Source organism: Muscardinus avellanarius (assembly GCF_963383645.1).
Source record: "Muscardinus avellanarius genome assembly, chromosome: 5".
Lineage (NCBI taxonomy): Eukaryota > Metazoa > Chordata > Mammalia > Rodentia > Gliridae > Muscardinus > Muscardinus avellanarius.
The window spans coordinates 89,360,370-89,380,454 of NC_137790.1; the positions used below are offsets into that span (position 1 = coordinate 89,360,370).

The window sequence follows — 20,085 nt, forward strand, 5'->3', positions numbered from 1 at the left end:
GCGCTGTGGCTCTCCCCCCTCACCTGTTGCACAGAGTTCAGAGCACACAGGGTGGGAGAAGAGGGAGAGAGCACAGGCAGGCACTTTTTGATGTGGATGAGAGGATTCTAGGGAGGAAATGAGAAGCGGTGGCGGGCAGGCTGACCACAGCCTACCTCTTCCCAGCACCGAGAGGACGGTCCTGGGTGGCAGTGACTTGGATGTGCAGCAGCAGGCAGCCCTCACACATTTGCTGGGCTGTAGCACAGCAGGTGTAGCTGCAGGTTTTGGTCCCAGTGGCGCAGCAGCAGGAAGAGCCCTCTGGCTGCAGCCTTGAGGGTGGCCAGTTCAAGGCCATCCGGCAGATGCTGGGCCCGCAGCCAACAATCAGCCTTGGCCGCAGTCAATTCCCACTCTCCAAAGGCAGCAGCACAGCGGTGCTCCAGCCATGCCAGTGCCACAGCTGTGGCCCAGGTTCGGCCGCGCAGATCTGAGCCACTAGGTCCTTCTGCCCCCTCCGAGGCCTCAGTGTCTGAGCCCCGCCCACTGTCCACCTGGCCTGGTCCCTCGGAGCCAGTGCTGGGGGATGGGCTGCAGGAAGCTGTGGCACTGTCACCCTGGCCTACACCAGGGCCCAGAAGTGCCCAGGGAGATGAGGCAGAGGTGGGGCTGAGGCTGGCCCGGTGTGCAGCAAAGGGTGAGGCGCGCCGCAAGCGCTCCTGAGGTATACACACAGCTGCACAGAAGGGGGCGTCCAGTCGGAAGGAGCCTGCTGCCTCTTGTAGCCGCACCTGAGGAGAGAGGAGGTGGGGGGAGAAATGAGCTGAGACCATACACTGGCCCCGCTGACACCACCCTCCACCTCCCGAGTCCTCACCAGGGGCAGGTAGTCATGGTCACTGCCTTCACTGTTGCTCTCAATGGCATGGCCTGGATTGGAACTGCAGAGTCTAGGTCGCCGGCCCAGGCTGAGCCTATGGGGAAGCTGCAGGGGCAGATGGCGAGGACCTCCAGTGGGAGTTGTGGGCTCCTCCAATGCTGTCTTGGAGTTGTCATTTTGGTCCAGGTCCTGTGTGCCTGCCAGAGAGTCTCGCTGAAGTCCTTCAGTGAGGCCGACCAGCGCCCATTGGTGGTCTTGGCCCTGTTGTGCCCTAACCCTTTCCCCCATATTGGGCTATACCTTTAGAGTGCACTGCTGTGGGCAGAGGTGCTGCATCTAGATGGCCCTGAGAGACAAAAGTGCCTGGGGGCTCAGCTGGTTCTGCAGGGGCATGGACAGCAAGGGTCATTTGTCTGAGTAGGTAGCCAGTGAGGTGAGAACATCTGAGAGGTCACCAGGGAAGGATCCCTACCTGAGCTCCGCACCTGCAGGGCCCCAGGCAGGACCTCCCTGGTAGTAGCATCCACAGCCACAGGGCAGGTAAAGCAGGAAGGGGCAAAGCTGACTTTGCTTGTCTGAAGGGCTCGAAGCCAGGACCTCCGGGTATGACCTATGACTCAAAGAAGCCCCATGCTGAACTCTTACCCTCTACAGAGGGCTACTTTGAAAATAGAATGTTCCAGCCAGATGTGGTGGTGCACATTTGTAATCCCAGTACTTGGGAAGCTTACACAGGAGGATTGCAGGTTCACAGCCAGCTTAAGTGAGGTTCTCAATAACTTAATAAGACCCTGTTTCAAAATAAAGAATAAGCCAGGTGTGGTGTCAAACACTTGTTATCCCAGCATTTGGGAGGCTGAGACAAGAGGATCACAGTTCAAGGACAGCCTCAGCTACTACTTAGGCTCTTTGGAACTCAGTGAGACACTGTTTCAAAATAAAGAATAAAAAAATAGGGCTAAGGGTGTAGCTTGGAAGTAGAATGCCCCTGGGTTCAATCCCCAGTACCGCAAAAAGTAAATAAAAGCTAGGTGTGGTAGTGCATGCTTGTAATCCCAGCATTTGGGAGACTGAGACAGGAGGATCAAGATTTGTGGCCACCCTCAGCTACTTAGGCCCTCTACAACTCAAGACTCTGTTTCAAAATAAAGAATAAAAAATAGGTCTGGGGGTGTATCTTGGAGGTAAAATGTCCCTAGGTTCCATCCCCAGTACTGCAAAAAATAAAAATAAAAAATAATAATAATAAAGAATAAAAATTAGGGGCCAGTCATGGTGGCACACGCTTGTAATCCCAGCATTCAGGAGGCAGAGACTAGAGCCTCAGCTACTTAGCGAGGCCCATCACAACTCAGTGAGACACTTTCAAAAAAAAGCCAGGCGTGGTGGTGCATGCTTGTAACCCCAGCATTCAGGAGGCTGAGACCAGAGGATCGTGGTTCACAGACAGCCTCGGTTACCTAGTGAGGCCCTCTGCAACTCAATGAGTCCTGGTTTCAAAATAAAAAACAGGGCAGGGGGTGTAGTTCGGAGGTCGAATGCCCTTGGGTTCCATCATCCCCAGACCCGCAAAAATAAATAAAGACTAAAAATAGGGCTGGGGTTGCAGCTTGGAGGTACAATGTCCCTGGATTTCATCCCCAGTACCACAAAAAAAAAAAAAAAAAAAATTAGAGATGGGGGTGTAGCTTGGAGGTAGAATGCCCCTGGGTTCCACCCTCAGTACCATAAAAATAAATAAAAATAAATAATAGGGCTAGGGATGTAGCTTGGAGGTAGGATGCCCCTGGGTTCAATCCCCAACACCCCCCCCAAAAAAAAAAAGCCGGGCGTGGTGGCGCACACTTGTAATCCTCCCCCCTCCCCCTCTTCCCGCTTGGGAGGCGGAAACAAGAGGATCCCGCAGGTTTGAAGTCAGCCTGGCTGGCTTAAGAGACCCTGTTTTCAAACAAAATATAGGTCTGGGAGTGTAGCCTGGAGGTAGAAGGGTTCCATCCCCAATACCACCAAAACAACAACAACAACAACAAAACTCCCTAAGGCTTCTCCCTCTGTCTACTTGTGTATGTGTGTATGTGTGTTCCTGGAGGTTGAACTGAGGGGCATTCTGCCTCCAAGCTCCACCCCAGCCCTATTTTATTTTTGAAATGGAGTCTCACTGGGTTGATGAGAATTTCACTACTTGCTGAGGCTGTCCTTTAATCTGTGATCTTCCTGTCTCAGCCTCCCAAGTATTGGGATTACAGGCATGTGCCACCAAACCCAGCTTTTAATCTTTATTTTGAAACAGGATCTCACTAAATTGTGGAGGGCCTCACTAAGTTGCCAAGGCTCGCTGCAAATCTGCAAACCTCCTGTCTCAGCCTTCCAAGTAATGGGATTACAAGAATGTGCCACCATATACCTGGCTATAATTTAAATTTTAATTGTCTTTTCTAGATTGATAAAAGACTTGTTTCTGTGTGGACCCTGTCAATTATTACATGATCACATTTCCCTCAGTATTGGTTGCTAAGAAGCTTGTCAAGTTTGGGTCCCCTGTTTGCAAGAGTATATAGCCTTATGGAGTGCACGTTTAATACACCCTATTCACTCTTCCCCTTGCCTTACTTAATTTCTTGTCATTGTGCAAGGTACCTCAGATCCTTTGTGAACAAAGCTGGGGAACAGTGATCTGACTCACTGCTTTCTGGTGATGCTCACTAGTAACTCACCCCGGTCAACTGTGCTCTCAGTTCCTCCTCGGAAAGCTAGCTGTTCATTGTCTTGGACCACAGAGGCTGCTGTCAGTCGGTGGAATGCTTGGTCCCAAGCAGCTGCTCTTTCAGTAGCTGATGGAGGCTGTGAGCCATCCCCAGGCCCCAAAAGCGTCTCCAGCCCAACACCCACCTCCCAACACATAGGCTGCTCCCCACACAAGGCCCGGATCACTACATGGCAACGTGGAGACTGGGGAGGCGCTGGCGCTGCTGGAGGAGCTGAGTCCCTGTCGGGGGGCACAGCCGTGAACAAGAAGGGTGGTTCCACCAACATGTCCCAGTCCAAGGGAGCTGGGGAGAGCAGGTTTCCTGGGGAGAGAAGATGGCAGGGGCACTGACAATGTGCTGTCTTGGGTTCCATCTGCCCAAAGCTTCCTTGGTGTCAGGGAACCCAGCTCCCCATCCAACCCTTACCTGAGTCATCCAGGCCCTGGCCCAACTGTTGGCCTGCCTCAGGGCCTGGCCCATCTGGTACTGCACCCAGAGATGGGTGTCGGGGTCGGCCAGGTACTGGATTTGCCTGGCCTGGTGGGGATGAGAGACTTCGGCCAGCTAGAGCTGCTCTGTGCCGGCGGCCCAGGACCTCAGCGCTCAAGGCTCCTGCCTGCATATGAGATGTGAGGCCACTGTCAAGAAATACAGAGCCGGGCGTGGTGGCACACGCTTGTAATCCCAGAATTTGGGAGGCCGAGACAGGAGGATTGCGGTTCGTGGACAGCCTCAGCTACTTAGGCCCTCCGCAACTTAGGGAGACCCTGTTTTAAAATAAAGAATAATAATTTTAAAAAGGGGGGCAGGAGGGGTAGCTCAGAGGTCGAATAACCCTGGGTTCCATCCCCAGACCCACACAAAATAAAAATAAAAAAAAAAAAAAGAAATGCAGAGCTCCTGGCCATCTCACGCACACAGCTAGCTACATGCCCCTTGTCACCTCACTCCACTCCATTTCCCACTTAAAGTTGTTCCTTGTCTCTGTCTTTCTTTGTCTCCTTTTTTGCCTAACCAATGTCTACTTATTATTCTGCTATGGCTTTTACTTTCCTGACTCACTCTGACAGAGTCAGCTCTCCTGACTCTGAGCCCCTTAGAATACAATGTCCCTGTGTTCACTGGTTGTTGCATGATGTCATCATAGATTTACCCATCTATCTTTCTAGCTAGAATTAATAGTGAACATTGCACAATGTCTGGCACACAGCAGGTGGTAAGTAAATGTTTGCTGGATACACGGTGGATGAATGTGGGCTTACGCTCACCTTGAATGAAGCCGATGGGGGTGCAGGCAGGGGGCAGGAACGGGAGCCTGCAGGGTCTCCCCAGGCCAGGCTGCGACACCCCTGCTGAGAAGGGGGATCCAGGGGAAGACTACCCTCTGGAGAGCCAGGGCCATAAGAGCCTGGGGACTCACTGCTGCATGTGGAGCCTGGGCCTGGCTCGGGGCTGGCAGAGCAGTGGGTGAGCACATACTGCTCCCGTATGTACGAAGACTGGAAGATGCGGCGCCATATGGCTGTGTCGGAGGAGGGATTGGGTCCAGGGTCTGTGACTGGGTCTGTCAGAGCATCAGTACCTGCGGGGAGGCAGGACAGTGGGCCCCAGCCCTGACCCCTCTCACTGCCCTCTCCAACACAGCTGTACCTGTACACCAGGATACTCACTCTGCTCTGAGTCCCCAGCAGCCCATGGGCTGGACAGCTCTGCTGATACAGTGCCTGTTCCCAGTGGCTCTGAGGTGCCAGTGGGCTCGGTGCCAGGGCTGGCAACAGATGGCACTTCCTCTGGAGATGGGAACACAGAGCCCCCCAAGCTCTGCCAGCCAGTCTCTTGGCCCTAGGTAGAATAATAGCATTGAGAAAAAGAAAGTAGCTATAAGTGTACCTTTTTCCAAATAGCTATATGACTATCTTTTAAGATGGTTCACAGCAAGAGGTTTAAGACCAGTACTAAGGAAGAAGGAAACAAGTTACTCGTAATGGTTAATAGAACTCCTATGAAGCTGAGCTTTAGGTTTGGCTGTCTGCTTCCTAGCAGCCAGGCAAAAAAGACAAGCAATATAAAGCTCTCATAATAAAAAAGGCGACTTGTTTAGTTCTGCTCTTTCTTCTAACGAGAGCCAGCTTTTCATTTAAAATACATATAACTACTGTTTGTCAAACTCCTATTACATGTCAAGTGTCCTTTCAAGGGCATCAGAGGTATGACCTCTGGCTACAACAACCTATAAAAAAACATAATTTACATAGAAGGAAATGGACTTGGAGGTTAAGTGACTTTCCCAAATCAAGTGGCTAGTAAGTGTCAGAGTTGAGATTTGATTTTTTTTTTTTTTTTTTTTTTTTTTTGCGGTACTGGGGATGAAACTCAGGGGCATCCTACCTCTGAGCTATACCCCCAGCCCTATTTTTAATTCTTTTATTTTGAAACAGGGTCTCACTGAGTTGCAGTGGGTCTCACTAAGTAGCTGAGGCTGTCTGCAAACTGCGATTCTCCTGTCTCAGCTTCCCGAATATGCTTGAGTTGAGATCTGAGATTGCACCTTTGTTAAGCTCATCTGTCACTGAGTGTTACAGGAAGTGTTAGATGGTTCTTTCTCATTAGGCAAGCACTCTATCACTGGCCTACATCACCAGCACCTGGACGTTGCCTTTTTTTTGGGGGGGGGCATTGGGATTAAACTGAGCTATACTCCCACAAGCCCTTTTTATTTTTTATTTTGATAACACAGGATCTCACTACGCTGCTGAGGCTGGCATCAAACCTGCAATCCTCCTGTCTCAGCCTCCAAGTACTGGAATTACAGATGTGTGCTATCATGTCTAGCTCCTGAACATTGCTTTTTTTTGTGTATATATGGTACTGGGGATGGAACTCAGGGGCTTTCTACCTCCTGGCTACACTCCCGGACCTATTTTATATTTTATTTATTTTTTTTTTTGGTGGTACTGGGGTTCCTGGAAGCCCTTCTACCTCCAGGCTACACTCCCAGACCTATTTTATATTTTTGAAACAGGGTCTCTTACGCCAGCGCGGCTGGCTTCGAACCTGTGCGATTCTCCTGTCTCTGCCTCCCAAGCGTGGGGATTACAAGTGTGCGCCACCACGCCCGGCTTTATATTTTATTTTGAAACAAGGTCTCACTAAGTTGAGAAGGGCCTCACTAAGTAACCAAGACTGTCCATGAACTGAGATCCTCTTGTCTCAGCCTCCCAAATGCTGAGATTACAAGTGTGCACCACCATGCCCAGCTTTATTTTTATTTTATTTCGTGTGTGTGTGTGTGTGTGTGTGTGTGTGTGTGTGTGTGTGTGTGTGTTTTACTGGGAACTGAACCCAGGGGCATTTTACCTCTGAGCTACACCCCCAGCCCTATTTTAGTCTCTTATTTTGAAATAGGCTCGCTAAGTTTCGGAGGGCTACCACAGCTGGCTGAACATTGCTTTTTTTTAACCTCCAGGCTACACTCCCAGACCTATTTTATATATTTTTTTGGAAACAGGGTCTCTTAAGCCAGCAAGGCTGGCTTTGAACCAGCGCAATCCTTCTGTCTCTGCCTCCCAAGCATGGGAATTACAAACATGCGCCACTATGCCCGACTGAACATTGCTTTTTATAAGACACTGTGTGAAGTAGTAAGAAAAAAATTTTTTTTTTTTTTTTTTTTTTGGACCTAGGAATTGAACCCAGGGACATGCTACCAAACAGGGTTTCACTAAGTTGCCAAGATCCTCATGAAGTAGCTGAGGCTGGCTGTAAAACTGTAGTCCTCCTGTCTCAGCCTCCCAAGTACTGGGATTACAAGTGTGTGCCACCATGCCCAGCTAGTAGTAGTGAACAAATTTTAACAAAAACCTTACAGCAGCTAGGCATGGTGGCCCAGGCTTGTAATCCCAGCATTTGGGAGGCTGAGACAGGAGAATCATGGTTCGCAGCCAGCCTCAGCGACTACTTAGGCTCTCCACAAGTCAGTGAGACCCTGTTTCAAAGTAAAGAATAAAAAATAGAGCTGAGGGTGTAGTTTGGAGGTAGAATGCACCTGAGTTCCATCTCCAGTACCGGAAAAAACAAAAAATAAAACCTTATAGCAAATACTGGAGCTGTTTTGTGGCTATGGCTTTAGTGACTTCTGGTGAAAAGCTAGGGCAGCACCTTACAGGACAACTCACTGGAAGACCCCATGAGGGGGGAGTCCTGGTGTGATCTCTGTGGCCCTATAGAACAGTAGGGGAGCTTGATAGAAAGAGGCACAGGGAAGGGAGGAAAGGTTTTGAAAAGAGGCAGACGTTAGCGCCCAGGCCACCTACCACACCAGCCAGGCCTACCCCTGGGGGCCGGGGCCGGAAGCCATCCACCCTGAAGAGTGAGCAGTAACCGAGCAGCTGGTCCCCAGGGTAGAGCGTTGGGATCTCCCGGGGGGTCAGCAGCGCCTCCACAGCATCAGGCACAAACCAGTCCACAGAGATATCACTGAGAGCAGGCTCCAGAGCTTTCCGCAGAGCCTGCACCAGCTGTGGGGAACAGCCAGAGGGGGACCCAGAGAGAAGGGTGTCAAGGCCAGTGCAGGCAGGCTCCTTTCCCAGTTGCCATTTGCCGGCCCTGGACCCCCCCGGAAGCAGGCTCAGGCTGAGGTCAGAAGGGGTGGGGTAGAAACAAGGGGCCGAGTGCTTGTTCCTGAGGCCTTGGTCTGTCTCCTGGACTGAGCTCTGTCACACATAGGAGTCACAACTTCTTGAAGATGAGGCTTGGCGCCAGAACAAAACTGAGTCAAAGGCTGACCCCATACCTTTGGCCATTTGCTCTACCCCACAGCGGTAACAATACTGCTGTGTATCTGATGGCTGGCATTTCAGAGAAAGGAAGGACTGGAGTATGGAGGAGCCTTGGTGAGGATACCAAGACCCCATGACCTGACCCAGTTCCCTCCTCCCTCCCTTGTAATGGGAATTGGACCCAGGGTGTTCTAACTCCGAGTGACACCCCCAGCCTTATTATTTTTTATTTTGAAACAGGGTCTCACTAAGTTGCTAAGGGTCTCTCCAAATTGCCAAGCCTGGACTCTAACCTAGGATCTTCCTGTCTCAGCTCCCAAGTACTCAGATTCCAGGTATGTACCACCCGTCCTGGTGGCCTAACCCAGTTCTGTTTCAGATTTGATATGTAACAAGAAAAGGACTTCCAGAAGTAGAGAACAGATTAAGGATTGAACTCACCTTGGGCTGCAGCCTCTCCTCAGGCCTCAGGAAGTAGGCCTGGCCTCTGCTAAGGGCAGACAGACCCTGGAGCAGTTGGCGGCAGGCCGACCCCAGGCCGAAGGAGAAGCACCTAACGGGAAAGGGAAGCAGCTGTGACCTTCAGGAACGGGGGTGGGCAGCCTCAGGCAGCCGGCTCTGCCCACTTCATACCTGGCTGCTCCCCTGTGCCACCTCATGAGATCCAGGGTTTGGTGGGTGGTGGCAGCCGTAGGTGCGGCAGCAGTGAGCAGGAATAGCTGTCGAGGATGGGTCCTGTGCTGGGGCTGCCCCAAGGCCCAGTCCAGTGCAGCCAACACATCTGGGCTACCACTCACAGCCTGCAGGGTCTCAATGCCCTCACAGATCAGCTGCACAGTGTCCTGAAGAGAGAAGGCACAGGCTGGGCAGGGCTGGGCTGAAACATCTCCATGAGGCCCCCAATCCCTGGACCACACTCACATCACTACAAGGCCGGCTCTCTGGGAAGAGTGGCTGCACCGATGTCCCAAACACAGCCAGGTTGACAAGTGTCTGAGTTGGGAGGGACTTCATAGCCAGAACAATGGCATCCTGGGGAAGGTTAGGAAGGACAGCATGAGGCAGGCCCTACAGGCACTGAGGCTGGCTTTCTCCAGACCGTGATTAAATGAGCGTTGAAGAGGACACTTGGGAGAGGCCTGTGTGTGGGAAGTGCACAAGTGGGACCCGGGAGCATGTGTAGTCTTTGAATGTGTATGAGAGACATTTGTGTATGGACTTCTAGAAGTGTATGTGAAACGTGAATATCTGTTTGAGTTGGAGAGCATAAATCTGTGTATGAGAGGGACTCTTGGAATCTGAAATACACGTGTGTGTGAGCATGAGAAAGAGACTGTGTGTGATTGTGTGCATGTCTCTGTTTGGGTGTTGGGAAGAGCAGGTCTGTAAGGGTTGCTGTCTGGTTTCTCTTTGGTAGATCAAGGTGACTCCTGGCTTGGAGAGGCTGCCCACAGCCCACCTCAAACCAACTGCCCACACCAAGCCCACAGGCCTTGTATGCTGTACTGCAGCCATCCAGCAGGAATAGGAGCTCCCGAGTAGCTGTCCCCAGGTATCCAGGCCTGGGACTCAGGTCCGGGCAGAAACTCAGCACCAGCACAGGGTTCAGCAGGATGTCCTTATGGAAGCGTCGCTGCAGGAACCTCACCTGAGAACAGGAGCCCTGAGTCAACCTGGGCCAGGTTCAGTACAGCTCCATCCAGGGCAGTGGGACAGTGGGACCTGGCCCTGAGAACTTTTTTTTTTTGTGTGTGTGTGTGTGGTACTGGGGATTGAACCCAGGGACCTTTACCTCCAAACGACACCCCCAGCCCTATTTTTTATTTTTTATTTTGAAACAGGGTCTCACTAAGTTGCAGAGGGCCTCACTAAATAGCTGAGGCTGGCCAAGAACCTCCATCCTCCTGTCTCAGCCTCCCAAGTACTGGAAGCACAGCCACCATACCCAGCTGAGAACTATTTTTTTTTTTACCTGATTCATCTGGAGGGAGGACTTTTTGGTGTAATCTAAATAAAGGCAGAGGCCAAGGCAAGTGGTTTTCCTCTGCCTATGTCAGACCTGGCTTCCATTTTCTCGGATATATCCCAGAGAGATTCACTCCTGGAGGCCCTCCTGTGACAGTACTCATCTGCCCTCTGTGACAGGCTGGGGAACTATTAACCCCTCCACACCCCAGCCTGAGCCTGCCTGCCTGCTCCTCAAGCACAACACAGCCAGTGCAACCAGCATGAAGGCCAGGCCAAGACCCCATGCAGCCATACCTGCCGGTCCCCGTCACTGTCCCTTCGCTGCAGTCTCTGGAAATCCCGGCGGGCCCTCACTTGGGCCTCATATTCTGCTACACTCAAACTGCCAGCCTCCAGCATCAAGTGTGGCTGATGGGGCTCTAATAAGAAGGACACAACTCTATCAGGGCAGTTCCTGCCTTTGGACCACGACTGTCCAGTCCCCCTATCTTAAGACCCTACAAGTCCAGCCTTTCAGCACCATAGGGCCCACCCTCACAGGTGACTTAGTCAATTTGGTCTTGATAACTGCTCCCTGGATTGTTCCTAAGCAGGCTGGAACTGGCCCACGTGTGTCCTTGTCTCTCACCACTGGGGTGCAGCAGGATCTCCAAGGCTCGGTCACATCGGTGGCCCTCTGCCAGTGTGACACAGATGGTGGCTGCAGAGCTGGCATGAGGGGGGGCATCTGCCCGCAGAGCATGAGAGGGGCTCTCCAGGCCTGAGGGATAGAAGAGCAAGGGGGCTGATGGTCACCTCACCCAGAGCCGGCACCTAGGGAGCAGACATCGCCTTCCTGGTGACTGTGGCTGTGGGCAGGGGTTGAGGCTGATTCCACTTAGCTCTCAGAACCTGATCTGTAGGATCAGATCAACAAGGGGGAATCTGTCTGCTCTCATAGGCTGGATGTTCACAGCTCCAGTTCTGGCTGGCCAAAGAGTTATAAATCAACCAATTAGCATACTCCCCCAACTCTTGCACAAAGAAAACCCGTATCATCACTTAGACTGATCCCATTGTAAGTGTCTCCTGCCATGGGTGGGTGGAATGGGATATAAATAAATTACACAGATAAAACTAGGCAGGGGGTGTTATGTAGCGGTAGCCAGGGGATGCTCCTACCATTAATCTAGAGGTCCCTAAGGCTTAGGGCCCTGTCTTCTTTTTGTCCTCCATACTTCCCATCCCTGAGCCTTGAATTATTTCCTAGTCCACTACACCAGGAGAGGGGTGGGCAGGCCAGGCCAGCTCTACCCACCTGCCAGCAGGCACGGCCCAGTCACCAGCATCTCGAAGGAGAAGGTATATGGGGCAGGGCAGCGGGCAGGGCCTGAGAACACGTCTGGAGAGGCAGCCGGCTCCTCCCAGGCCAGCCCTTCCTCCTCAAGGCTGCCCACCCCGAAGCAACTGGTAGGGCTGGAAGGGAGCATGAGGGGGGTCACTGGGTGCCTCTGAAGGCCTCTAGCCCCTCTGGCTGACTGGCCCCTGTCCTTCCCCCACCCTCCATCCATACCCCGGGGCATCCTGCTTTGGCCCCCTCACCCGCACTAGACCCAGAGAAGCCGAGGGAGGGACGAAGAGAATCACCATAGGCCCAACCTGTCGTCACAGAGCCCCGGAGGCCTGGGGGGCCCTGGCGGGCCTGGCGGGGCCAGTGGGGTGAGCACGGTGGGCAGAGCCACACACAGCACCCCATCGGGCCTAGAGGGAAGCTCCCGGCTGCTGCACAGGGTCACTGTCATGGTGCCAGCTGCGGCGATAAGGCCCGTGGGCAGCACCAGCGTGGACTGGGCCTGGGCCAGATCCAAGACAAGATGACCTATGATGAGTGAGAAAAAGGGGTCAGAAGAGGCTGGGAGCAAAGTATGGGGGCAGTTAGAGGCAGGAGCTGGAATGAGTCAGGAAGCCTGGCAAGGGGGACTGCATGGTTGATGGAGCACCAGGCTAAGGCGTTAGTGATGCAGGAGGGAGGCAGGGATGAGCAATGGTAGCAGAGGGAGTTGGTAGTGGAAGGACCTGGCTGTCATCAGGCAAGGGAGCAGTGATATCACAACTAGAAGAGGGCTGAGGAGAAGGAGCATATCCATTCTCAAGGTTCTGGGGATCCCATACCATCTGCCCCTGTTCTCCTGCCTGCCCCTTTCTGTTCAGCCTGTGGGCACCATTTCCCTAAGGACTCCTCTTGTGGACTGACACCTCTCTTTGACTGGGGACCCACTCTGCTCACAAATTCCCTGCTCATGAACCATCAGGGACTCCCCAGCACCCACTAGGGTGGCTTCAGAAGTTTGTACCTGGGAGGTACTCAGGAGCAGCAATCTGCTTGGAATAAGGCTAGAGGACCTAAAGTACATTTCTCTGATCACCCATTTTATTTATATATTTTGTTGTGGTTTGGGGATTAAACCCAGAGGCATTCTACCTCTGAGCTTCAGCCCAGCCCTATTTATTTATTTATTTATTTATTTATTTATTTATTTATTTATTTATTTTTGCAGTACTGGGGATGGAACCCTGGGGCATTCTACCTCCGAGCTATATCCCCAGCCCTATTTTTTATTTTGAAACAGGGTCTCGCTGAGTTGCAAAGGGTCTCACTAAAGAGCTGAGGCTGGCCAAAAACCTGTGATCCTCCTGTCTCAGCCTCCCAAGTACTGGGATTACAAGTATGTGCCACTATGCCCGGCTAGCATCAGGTTCTGAGTTTCAGACTGCGACTTTTTTTTTCTTTTCTTTTCCTTTTTTTCTTCTTTTCTTTTCTTTACTTTTCTTTCTTTTTCTTTCTTTCTTTCTTTTTTTTTTTTTTTGCAGTACAGAAGATGGAATCCAGGGGCATTCTACCTCCAAGCTATACCCCCAGCCCCGTTTTTTATTCTTTATTTTTATTTTTATTTTGCGGGTCTGAGGATGGAACCCAGGGGCATTTGACCTCTGAGCTACACCCCCCTGCCCTATTTTTTTATTCTTTATTTTGAAACCAGGTCTCACTGAGTTGCAGAGGGCCTCACTAAGTAGCTGAGGCTGTCCGCGAACCGTGATCCTCCAGGTCTCAGCCTCCCGAATGCTGGGATTACAAGCGTGCGCCACCATGCCCGGCATATTCTTTATTTTAAAACAGGGTTTCACTGAGTTGCAAAGGGCCTAAGTAGCTGAGGCTGTCTGCAAACCTCAATCCTACTGTCTCAGTATCTTGAATGCTGGGATTACAAGTGTGTGCCACCATACCCGGTTGCTCTGTGACTTTTAATCGTGTCTTCTCGCAACTTTCTTGGGAGTCCTAATGCCCTCATTCATAAAATGACTGTTTCTCAAAGATTGTGGTGATAAATAAATGAGATAATGCATGCAAAACACCCAACAGGTAAGTAAGTGGCCATTGCTATTATTTTCATCACTTGTAAAATGGGGAAAGGAAGCCGGGCGTGGTGGCGCACGCTTGTAATCCCAGCATTTGAGAGGCTGAGACTGGAGGATCGCAGTTGGCGAACAGCCTCAGTTACTTAGGCTCTTCGCAACTCAGTGAGACCCTGTTTCAAAATAGGGTTTCGGAGGTCGAATGCCCCTGGGTTCCATCTCCAGACCCACTAAATAAATAAATAAATAAATAAATAAATAAATAAATAAAGGGAAAGGAATGCACACTACATACTTCTGGATTCAAAGGAATGCACACTACATACTTCTCCTGGATTCAAATGAGTTCTTGGGGTTTCTAAATTGTACATCACACAGGGCGTGGTGGTGCACGCTTGTAGTCCCCGTTCTTGGAAGGCTAAGACAGGAGTATTGCACAGGTTCGAAGCCAGCTTCAGCTACTTAGTGAGGCTCTCAGCCTCTCAAGTACTGGGATACTAGCAAGGTTTAAAAATATAATCTGAAGCCGGGCATGGTGGCGCATGCTTGTAATCCCCGTGCTTGGGAGGCTGAGACAGGAGGATCGCACAGGTTCGAAGCCAGCCTCAGCTACTGAGTGAGGCTCTCAGCAACTTAGTGAGACCCTGTTTCCAAATAAAATATAGAATGGTTCTGGGAGTATAGCCTGGAGGTAGAAAGCCTCTGAGTTCCACCCCCAATACCACACAAAAAATAAATAAATAAAAAATAAAAATATAATCTGGCCGGGCGTGGTGGCGCATGTTTGTAATCCCCATGCTTGGGAGGCTGAGACAGGAGGATCGCACAGGTTCGAAGCCAGCCTCAGCTACTTAGTGAGGCTCTCAGCAACTTAGTGAGACCCTGTTTCCAAAATAAAATATAAATGGGTCTGGGAGTATAGCCCGGAGGTAGAAAGCCTTTGGGTTCCACCCCCAGTACCATATATATTCTACTTATACCGCTGCCCCTACTCTCCACTTTGCAAAGTCCTACTCTTCCTTTCAGTCAAATGCTGGCTCCTCCTCCTTCTATAATAATCCTGGGACCTGGCTCCAGCTCTTACTCTTGCTTTTAATCACCTGCTGGGCTTATGCCAACTCTCTGTGTCACTGGATTCTGTCCCTTTTCTTACTTAGATGGTAAATCTCATGAGCAGGAATGAAATGAACATGTGAATGAATGAAGAAAACGAGGTGCAAGCCCCAGAACCCAGCATCTCCTCTTCCATGTCCTCCCCCAGCCCTCACCGGGCCCCTTTGTGCCAGGTTCTGCGGGACATGCTGGGACCTGGGGATGACCAGAACAGCCTCAGCCCTGGGGCTAATTCTTCAGAAGGGGAGACAGACACGCAGACCTGTGACAATTACTCCCACTAGTAAATGTTGTATTGAGGTGGAACAAAAGGCTGGGGGGCGAGGGGAGAACGCAGTTACTTATTGTGGGCTAAGGGCAGGTTTCCTAAGGAGTGCCATTTGAGTGGATCTTAGAGGAAAAACACAAACGTGCTCCTGGCACCTGGAGTGGGAAGCGGGCTGGAGGGACAGAACGGGGCGAGTGAGGACCTGGGCTACCGGGCAGAGAAGTTTGCTCCTGGTCCAGGAACTGGCTGCTTCCCGGGGTTGGGACTGAGAAGGTGTGCAGCCTAGGAAAGAGGGGCTGCCAGGGGCCGGCTGTGGACAGCGGGTGGTCACTGACTGCTGTCGCCTGGGCTGGAAGGGCCCACGGCACCCCAGCAAGCCTCGTGCTGTCTGCGGTGTCTGTCTCCCTCGCTGCGAACCTGGGCCAGGTGCCCAGTGCACCAGGGCTGCTGGGTGGAGGATGGTCAGCGGGTGAGCACTGGGGCGGGCAGGCGCGGCGCGGACTCACCCTGCGCGCAGCGGCGGGGCGTGGGGGCCCCCAGGGCCGGGCCCAGCGCGCGGCAGCAGGCGGCCTGCGAGCGGCGGCGGCTCTGCAGCTGGAAGGAGACGCGGCGTCCGGCGGCCTCGGCCTCGAAGCCGGAGACCACCTCGGCCTCCGCCAGCGGGTACACGAACACGCCTGCGGGCGGAGGCGGCGTCGGACCGGGCGGGGCCCCGCGCCCCCTCCCGCGCCCGGCCCGCCTCACCGTCCACGGGCTGCGGCTGCGGGTTGCGGTAGGTGAGCCGGGCGCGCAGGCTGAGGCAGGGGCCGCGGGCGCAGGCCCGCACGCAGGAGTCGGTGAGCGGCAGCGGCGTCCAGCTGGCGGGGCAGTAGAGGCCGGGCATGGCGCTGGACGCGGGCCTGCAAGGGGCCGGGCTGAGCGGCGCCCGCGCCAGGTGCGGGAGATAAGGCGCGGGGCGCGGGGCGGCTCCTCCGCCGTTACCTGGAGGCCGGCGCCGCCCAGCGGCCCGGGGAGCCCGGGGTTAATGATCAACCTGGCCGGGGCGCCCGCGGCTGGGGCGGGGAAGGGGCCGTCACAGCTGCTCCCGCACCCGCCCGGCCTCGCGCCCCTACCTGCCGCCCCCCGGGCTCCCCCGGCCGCCAGCTGTCGGAAGTGGCGCGGGGGGGGTGCTCCGGGCGGGAGCCAGGTTTAAAGGGCCAGCGGGCGGGCGGGCGGGCGGAGTGACAGGGCTGCAGTCTTTATCCTCCGCGCGCCTGGCCTGTCTGGGGCGCCGAGAGGGGCTGCAGACCGGAGTGGAGGGTCGGGGGTAAAAAGAACAAGATAGGGAACGAAAAGAGGGGGTCTTTGGGAGGCCAGACCCGCAGAGGAGCCGGGGAGCCCGCGACTCGGGCGGGGCGGCCGGGAGTGGGGGCCGCCGCGGTCCCTCGGTCTTCACAGGGGATGCTGCGGCCGGGTCTTGGAATCGCCCCCTCCCCGCGGACAGCCCCAGCCTCACCGTCGCTTCTCGGCGGAGTCCGGGGTGTCGATACCCGTCAAGGGTGGGTGGTGCCGCCTCTGCGCTGACGGCCCCCGCGCAGCGCCCGCTCGGGACTCGGCTGCGGCGCCGGCGAGTCGAGGCGGGGGCGCGGGTCCTGCTGGAGGTGGTCCCGCCCCGCTGCGAGAGGCCGCCTCCCTCGCCCCGCCCGCCCGCCCGCCGCTCCCCCCCCCCCCCCGCTCCGGGCGCGGAGCCTCCTTCGGGCCAGCCCGAGCCAGGCTGGGCTCCGCAGTGCGGGGACAGCGCCCCCGCCGCCGCACAGCCCCCGTCAGTGCGGGCCGGAGGCCGAGGCCCCACCCCTCCCATCCTCCTGGAGACTGGGCGTCTTGGGAGCGCCCCACAGCGGCTCAGCCTGCACCCCCCAGCACTGCGGCGACCCCAGCCATACCCAGAACACTCCCCCGGCCCTGGATGGGTTTCTCATCCCTGCAGCGACCCTCCCTCCTCACCCCAGAGAGCACCAGCGCCCCCATCACAGGCAGACTCTTCCCCCAAGAACCCAGCCCCTTTCCTCCGCAAAATGCTCCTTAATGACTTGCAGAAAACCTCCTTCATCCCCGCAGGTACCTTCAGCTCGAACGGTCACTGAAGCGACTACCCTCTCTAAGCGAGGATCCCCCTCACTGCAGCGACTACCCGTACCCGGAAGCAAGCCTCGTCCTCACTGCAGCGCCATCCCCCTACTTTTGACGGGGGGGGTGGGGGGGGGTGGGGTGTAGGGAGGGTGTGCAGGATGTCTCCCTCGGGCTATATGGCCCTGGTTTCTTCCGTTGCCTGGCGTTTTGAGAGTGAAGCCTTCCAGCCTTTTCAAAGCTGCAGTCTGTCTTTGCCAGAGCAGTGACACCCCCACACACACACCCATCACTGCAGCAACTCAGGAGAAAGCATCCCTGCTTGCAAAATAGATCCCTTATTATTGGCAGAATTTTCATGTGTTTGACAGTTTCTCTGCAAAAGACTAGGGAAGTCTGTAGGCCCTCACCTAGGACCCCTGTGAAAGAATCTGAATGCCCTGGTGAGCGTGTTAGGTGTCATCATGCATGCTTTTTTAAGATGCCCCACTCATATTCTGCAAAGAGAGCTACAGGGGAGCAGGGGGTGAGGCAGCCAGTGGGGAATGGGTTTCCAAGCCAGACCTAGGGTCCTCACCCCAACCATTAACCCCATCCTTTTGAATCCAGTCACCATCAGCACACTAGCTCCAGGGGATCACCTGGCTCCTTGAGCACAGGAACCCTCGACCTCGACTCTCTCCCTTGCTCAAACCCTTTAGCAGAATAGAGGTAACTTCAGGGTGGACAAGCACAAGGACACAACTGTCCCACCAGTGCCATCCAGAGGCACCCTCTGGGTCCCACCTCTGGGTCCCAGCTCTGCTCTTTCCATATTGAGCCCAGCCAGGGTTCCATTGTCCCCCCTGCCTGAGCCCACACCTCACCTCAATACTGAGGATAATCCATGGATGGGCTGATGGTCCCTTCAAGGTGATTCACGTCCCCAGGCAGGACCGGCCCTGTCCTGGAGGGTCCCGTGGAGATCCAGGCAGTGGTCATCTGCCCCAGGTGCCTTGTGAACCAGAGCTAACCATGAGTGCAGGGAGGAAGATGTCTTCTGAGAGCTTGGTGTTCCTGCGGGAGACCAGATGCACACACTGACAGAAGTTCTGCTGGCTGGGAGGCTGGAGCAGTCCTGAGCCCTTGCCGGGAAGGCTGTCTCAGCTGAGGACAGCAGTTCCACAGGTCAGGCCAGTGTAGGCTGGCTGGCTGGGAGCAGCAAGAAGGGTTCTGAGGCCCTGCTGGGAGACACTGTGGTGAAGGGGCTGGCAGGATAGCAGCTGAGATAAGAGGGAACAACACAGTGGCAGAGGGCCCAGGAGCCTGGTTCCAAGAGGAACTAGGATAAGAATATATAACTGAACAGACTCAGCCTCCCCTCTATAGAGGTTTGTACAGTAGTGAGAAGGGCAGATGAAAATGCAGTCATAGTAAATTAAGATGAGTGCTGCATTACAAAGGAGTGATGGGTGTTATGAAAGCTTTTAACAATTGGCTTGCACAGGGGCCCCTAACCTGGGAGGTATTTAAACTGAATCCTAAATAGGAGTTAGGCAGTGAAGGGGTGTTTTCGGCAGAGAGATAAGCTTGTGAAAAGATGGGAGAGCCAGAGGGCCTGAGACATAGATGTGTGTGTTCTTGTTTTAGTTAACATTTGTCTAATACTTATGATGGGCCAGGCACTGCACTGAGCATGGATTATCTCATTTAGTAATCAAAACAGAGGTGGGGTGGGGGTGCAGGCATGGTGGTGCACACTTGTAATCCCAGAATTTGGGAGACCGAGGCAGGGACATTGTGGTTCAGACAGCTGCAGCTACTTAGGCCTTTTGCAACTTCTATTTCAAAATAAAGAATAAAAAATAGGGCTAGCCGGGCATGGTGGTGCACGCTTGTAATCCCTGCACTTGGGAGGCTGAGACAGGAGGATCGCACGGGTTCAAAGCCAGCCTCAGCTACTTAGTGAGGCTCTCAGCAACTTAGTGAGACCCTGTTTCCAAATAAAATATAAAAAGGTCTGGGAGTATAGCCTGGAGGTAGAAAGCCTCTGGGTTCCACCCCTAGTACCACCAAAAAAAAAAAAAAAAAATAGGGCTGAGGGTATAGCTCGGAGGTAGAATGCCCTGGGTTCAATCCCCAGTACTACCACTACAAAAAAAAAAAAAATCAAAACAGGTCTGGGCATAGTGGCACAGGCCTGTACTTGGAAGGCTGAGACAAGAGGATTGCAGGTTTGGGGCCAATCTTTGCAGCTTAGGGAGAACCTGTTTAAAAAATGTTTTTGAAACAGGGTCTGGGGCATATCTCAATGGTAGAGCAAATGCTTACCACATGTGAAGCCATGGGTTCAATCCCCAGCACCAAAAATAAATCAAAATAGCCCTAAGAGAAAACAGTCAAGCCCGGAGAATTGGCATGGTGGCACAGGTTTGTAATCCCAGCTTTTGGGAAGCTGACAGGAGGATCGTAGTTCACGGACAGCCTCAGCTACTTAGTGAGGTCCTCTGCAACTCAGTGAGACCCTGTTTCAAAATAAAGAATAAAAATTAGGATTGGGGGTATAGGTTGAAGGTAGAATGCCCCTGGGTTCCATCCCCAGTACCACAAACCAAACAAAACAAAAACAAATAAAAAGATGTTGAACTCAAGCTGGGCATGGTGGCACATACTTGTATTCACAGCCCCCCCCCCAGCCCCGTAATCCTGAATGTTGGGATTTCAGATATGTGTCACCACACCCAGTCTGTAATCCCAGGTCTTAAGAGGTTGAGACATGAGGGTCCCAGGTTTGCAGCCAGCCATAGCTACTTAGTGAGGCCCTCCACAACTTAGGGAAACCCTGTTTCAAAATAAAGAATAAAAAACTGGGGG

General features: G+C 53.5%; 1 protein-coding gene across 3 annotated transcripts; it reads right to left on the reverse strand.

The window, feature by feature from the left end:
- Positions 1–221: 221 nt before the first annotated feature.
- VWA5B2 (von Willebrand factor A domain containing 5B2) lies at positions 222–16,009 on the reverse strand (the record flags this gene model as incomplete). 3 transcript variants are annotated; one of them, XM_080695829.1, is made up of 19 exons in its annotated part: positions 222–770; positions 857–1,056; positions 1,160–1,240; positions 1,332–1,469; positions 3,574–3,927; positions 4,033–4,222; positions 4,875–5,188; positions 5,277–5,448; positions 7,938–8,123; positions 8,826–8,937; positions 9,018–9,226; positions 9,306–9,416; positions 9,877–10,032; positions 10,647–10,771; positions 10,981–11,112; positions 11,650–11,807; positions 11,991–12,210; positions 15,633–15,803; positions 15,871–16,009. In XM_080695829.1, 19 exons carry the CDS (start codon positions 16,007–16,009, stop codon positions 222–224), a joined length of 3,717 nt encoding a protein of 1,238 aa, XP_080551955.1. The 3 variants fall into 3 exon arrangements, with proteins under 3 accessions (XP_080551955.1, XP_080551954.1, XP_080551953.1); XM_080695828.1 differs by having other exon boundaries at positions 857–1,080; XM_080695827.1 differs by having other exon boundaries at positions 857–1,080; positions 11,979–12,210.
- Between the last annotated feature and the right edge of the window lie 4,076 nt (positions 16,010–20,085).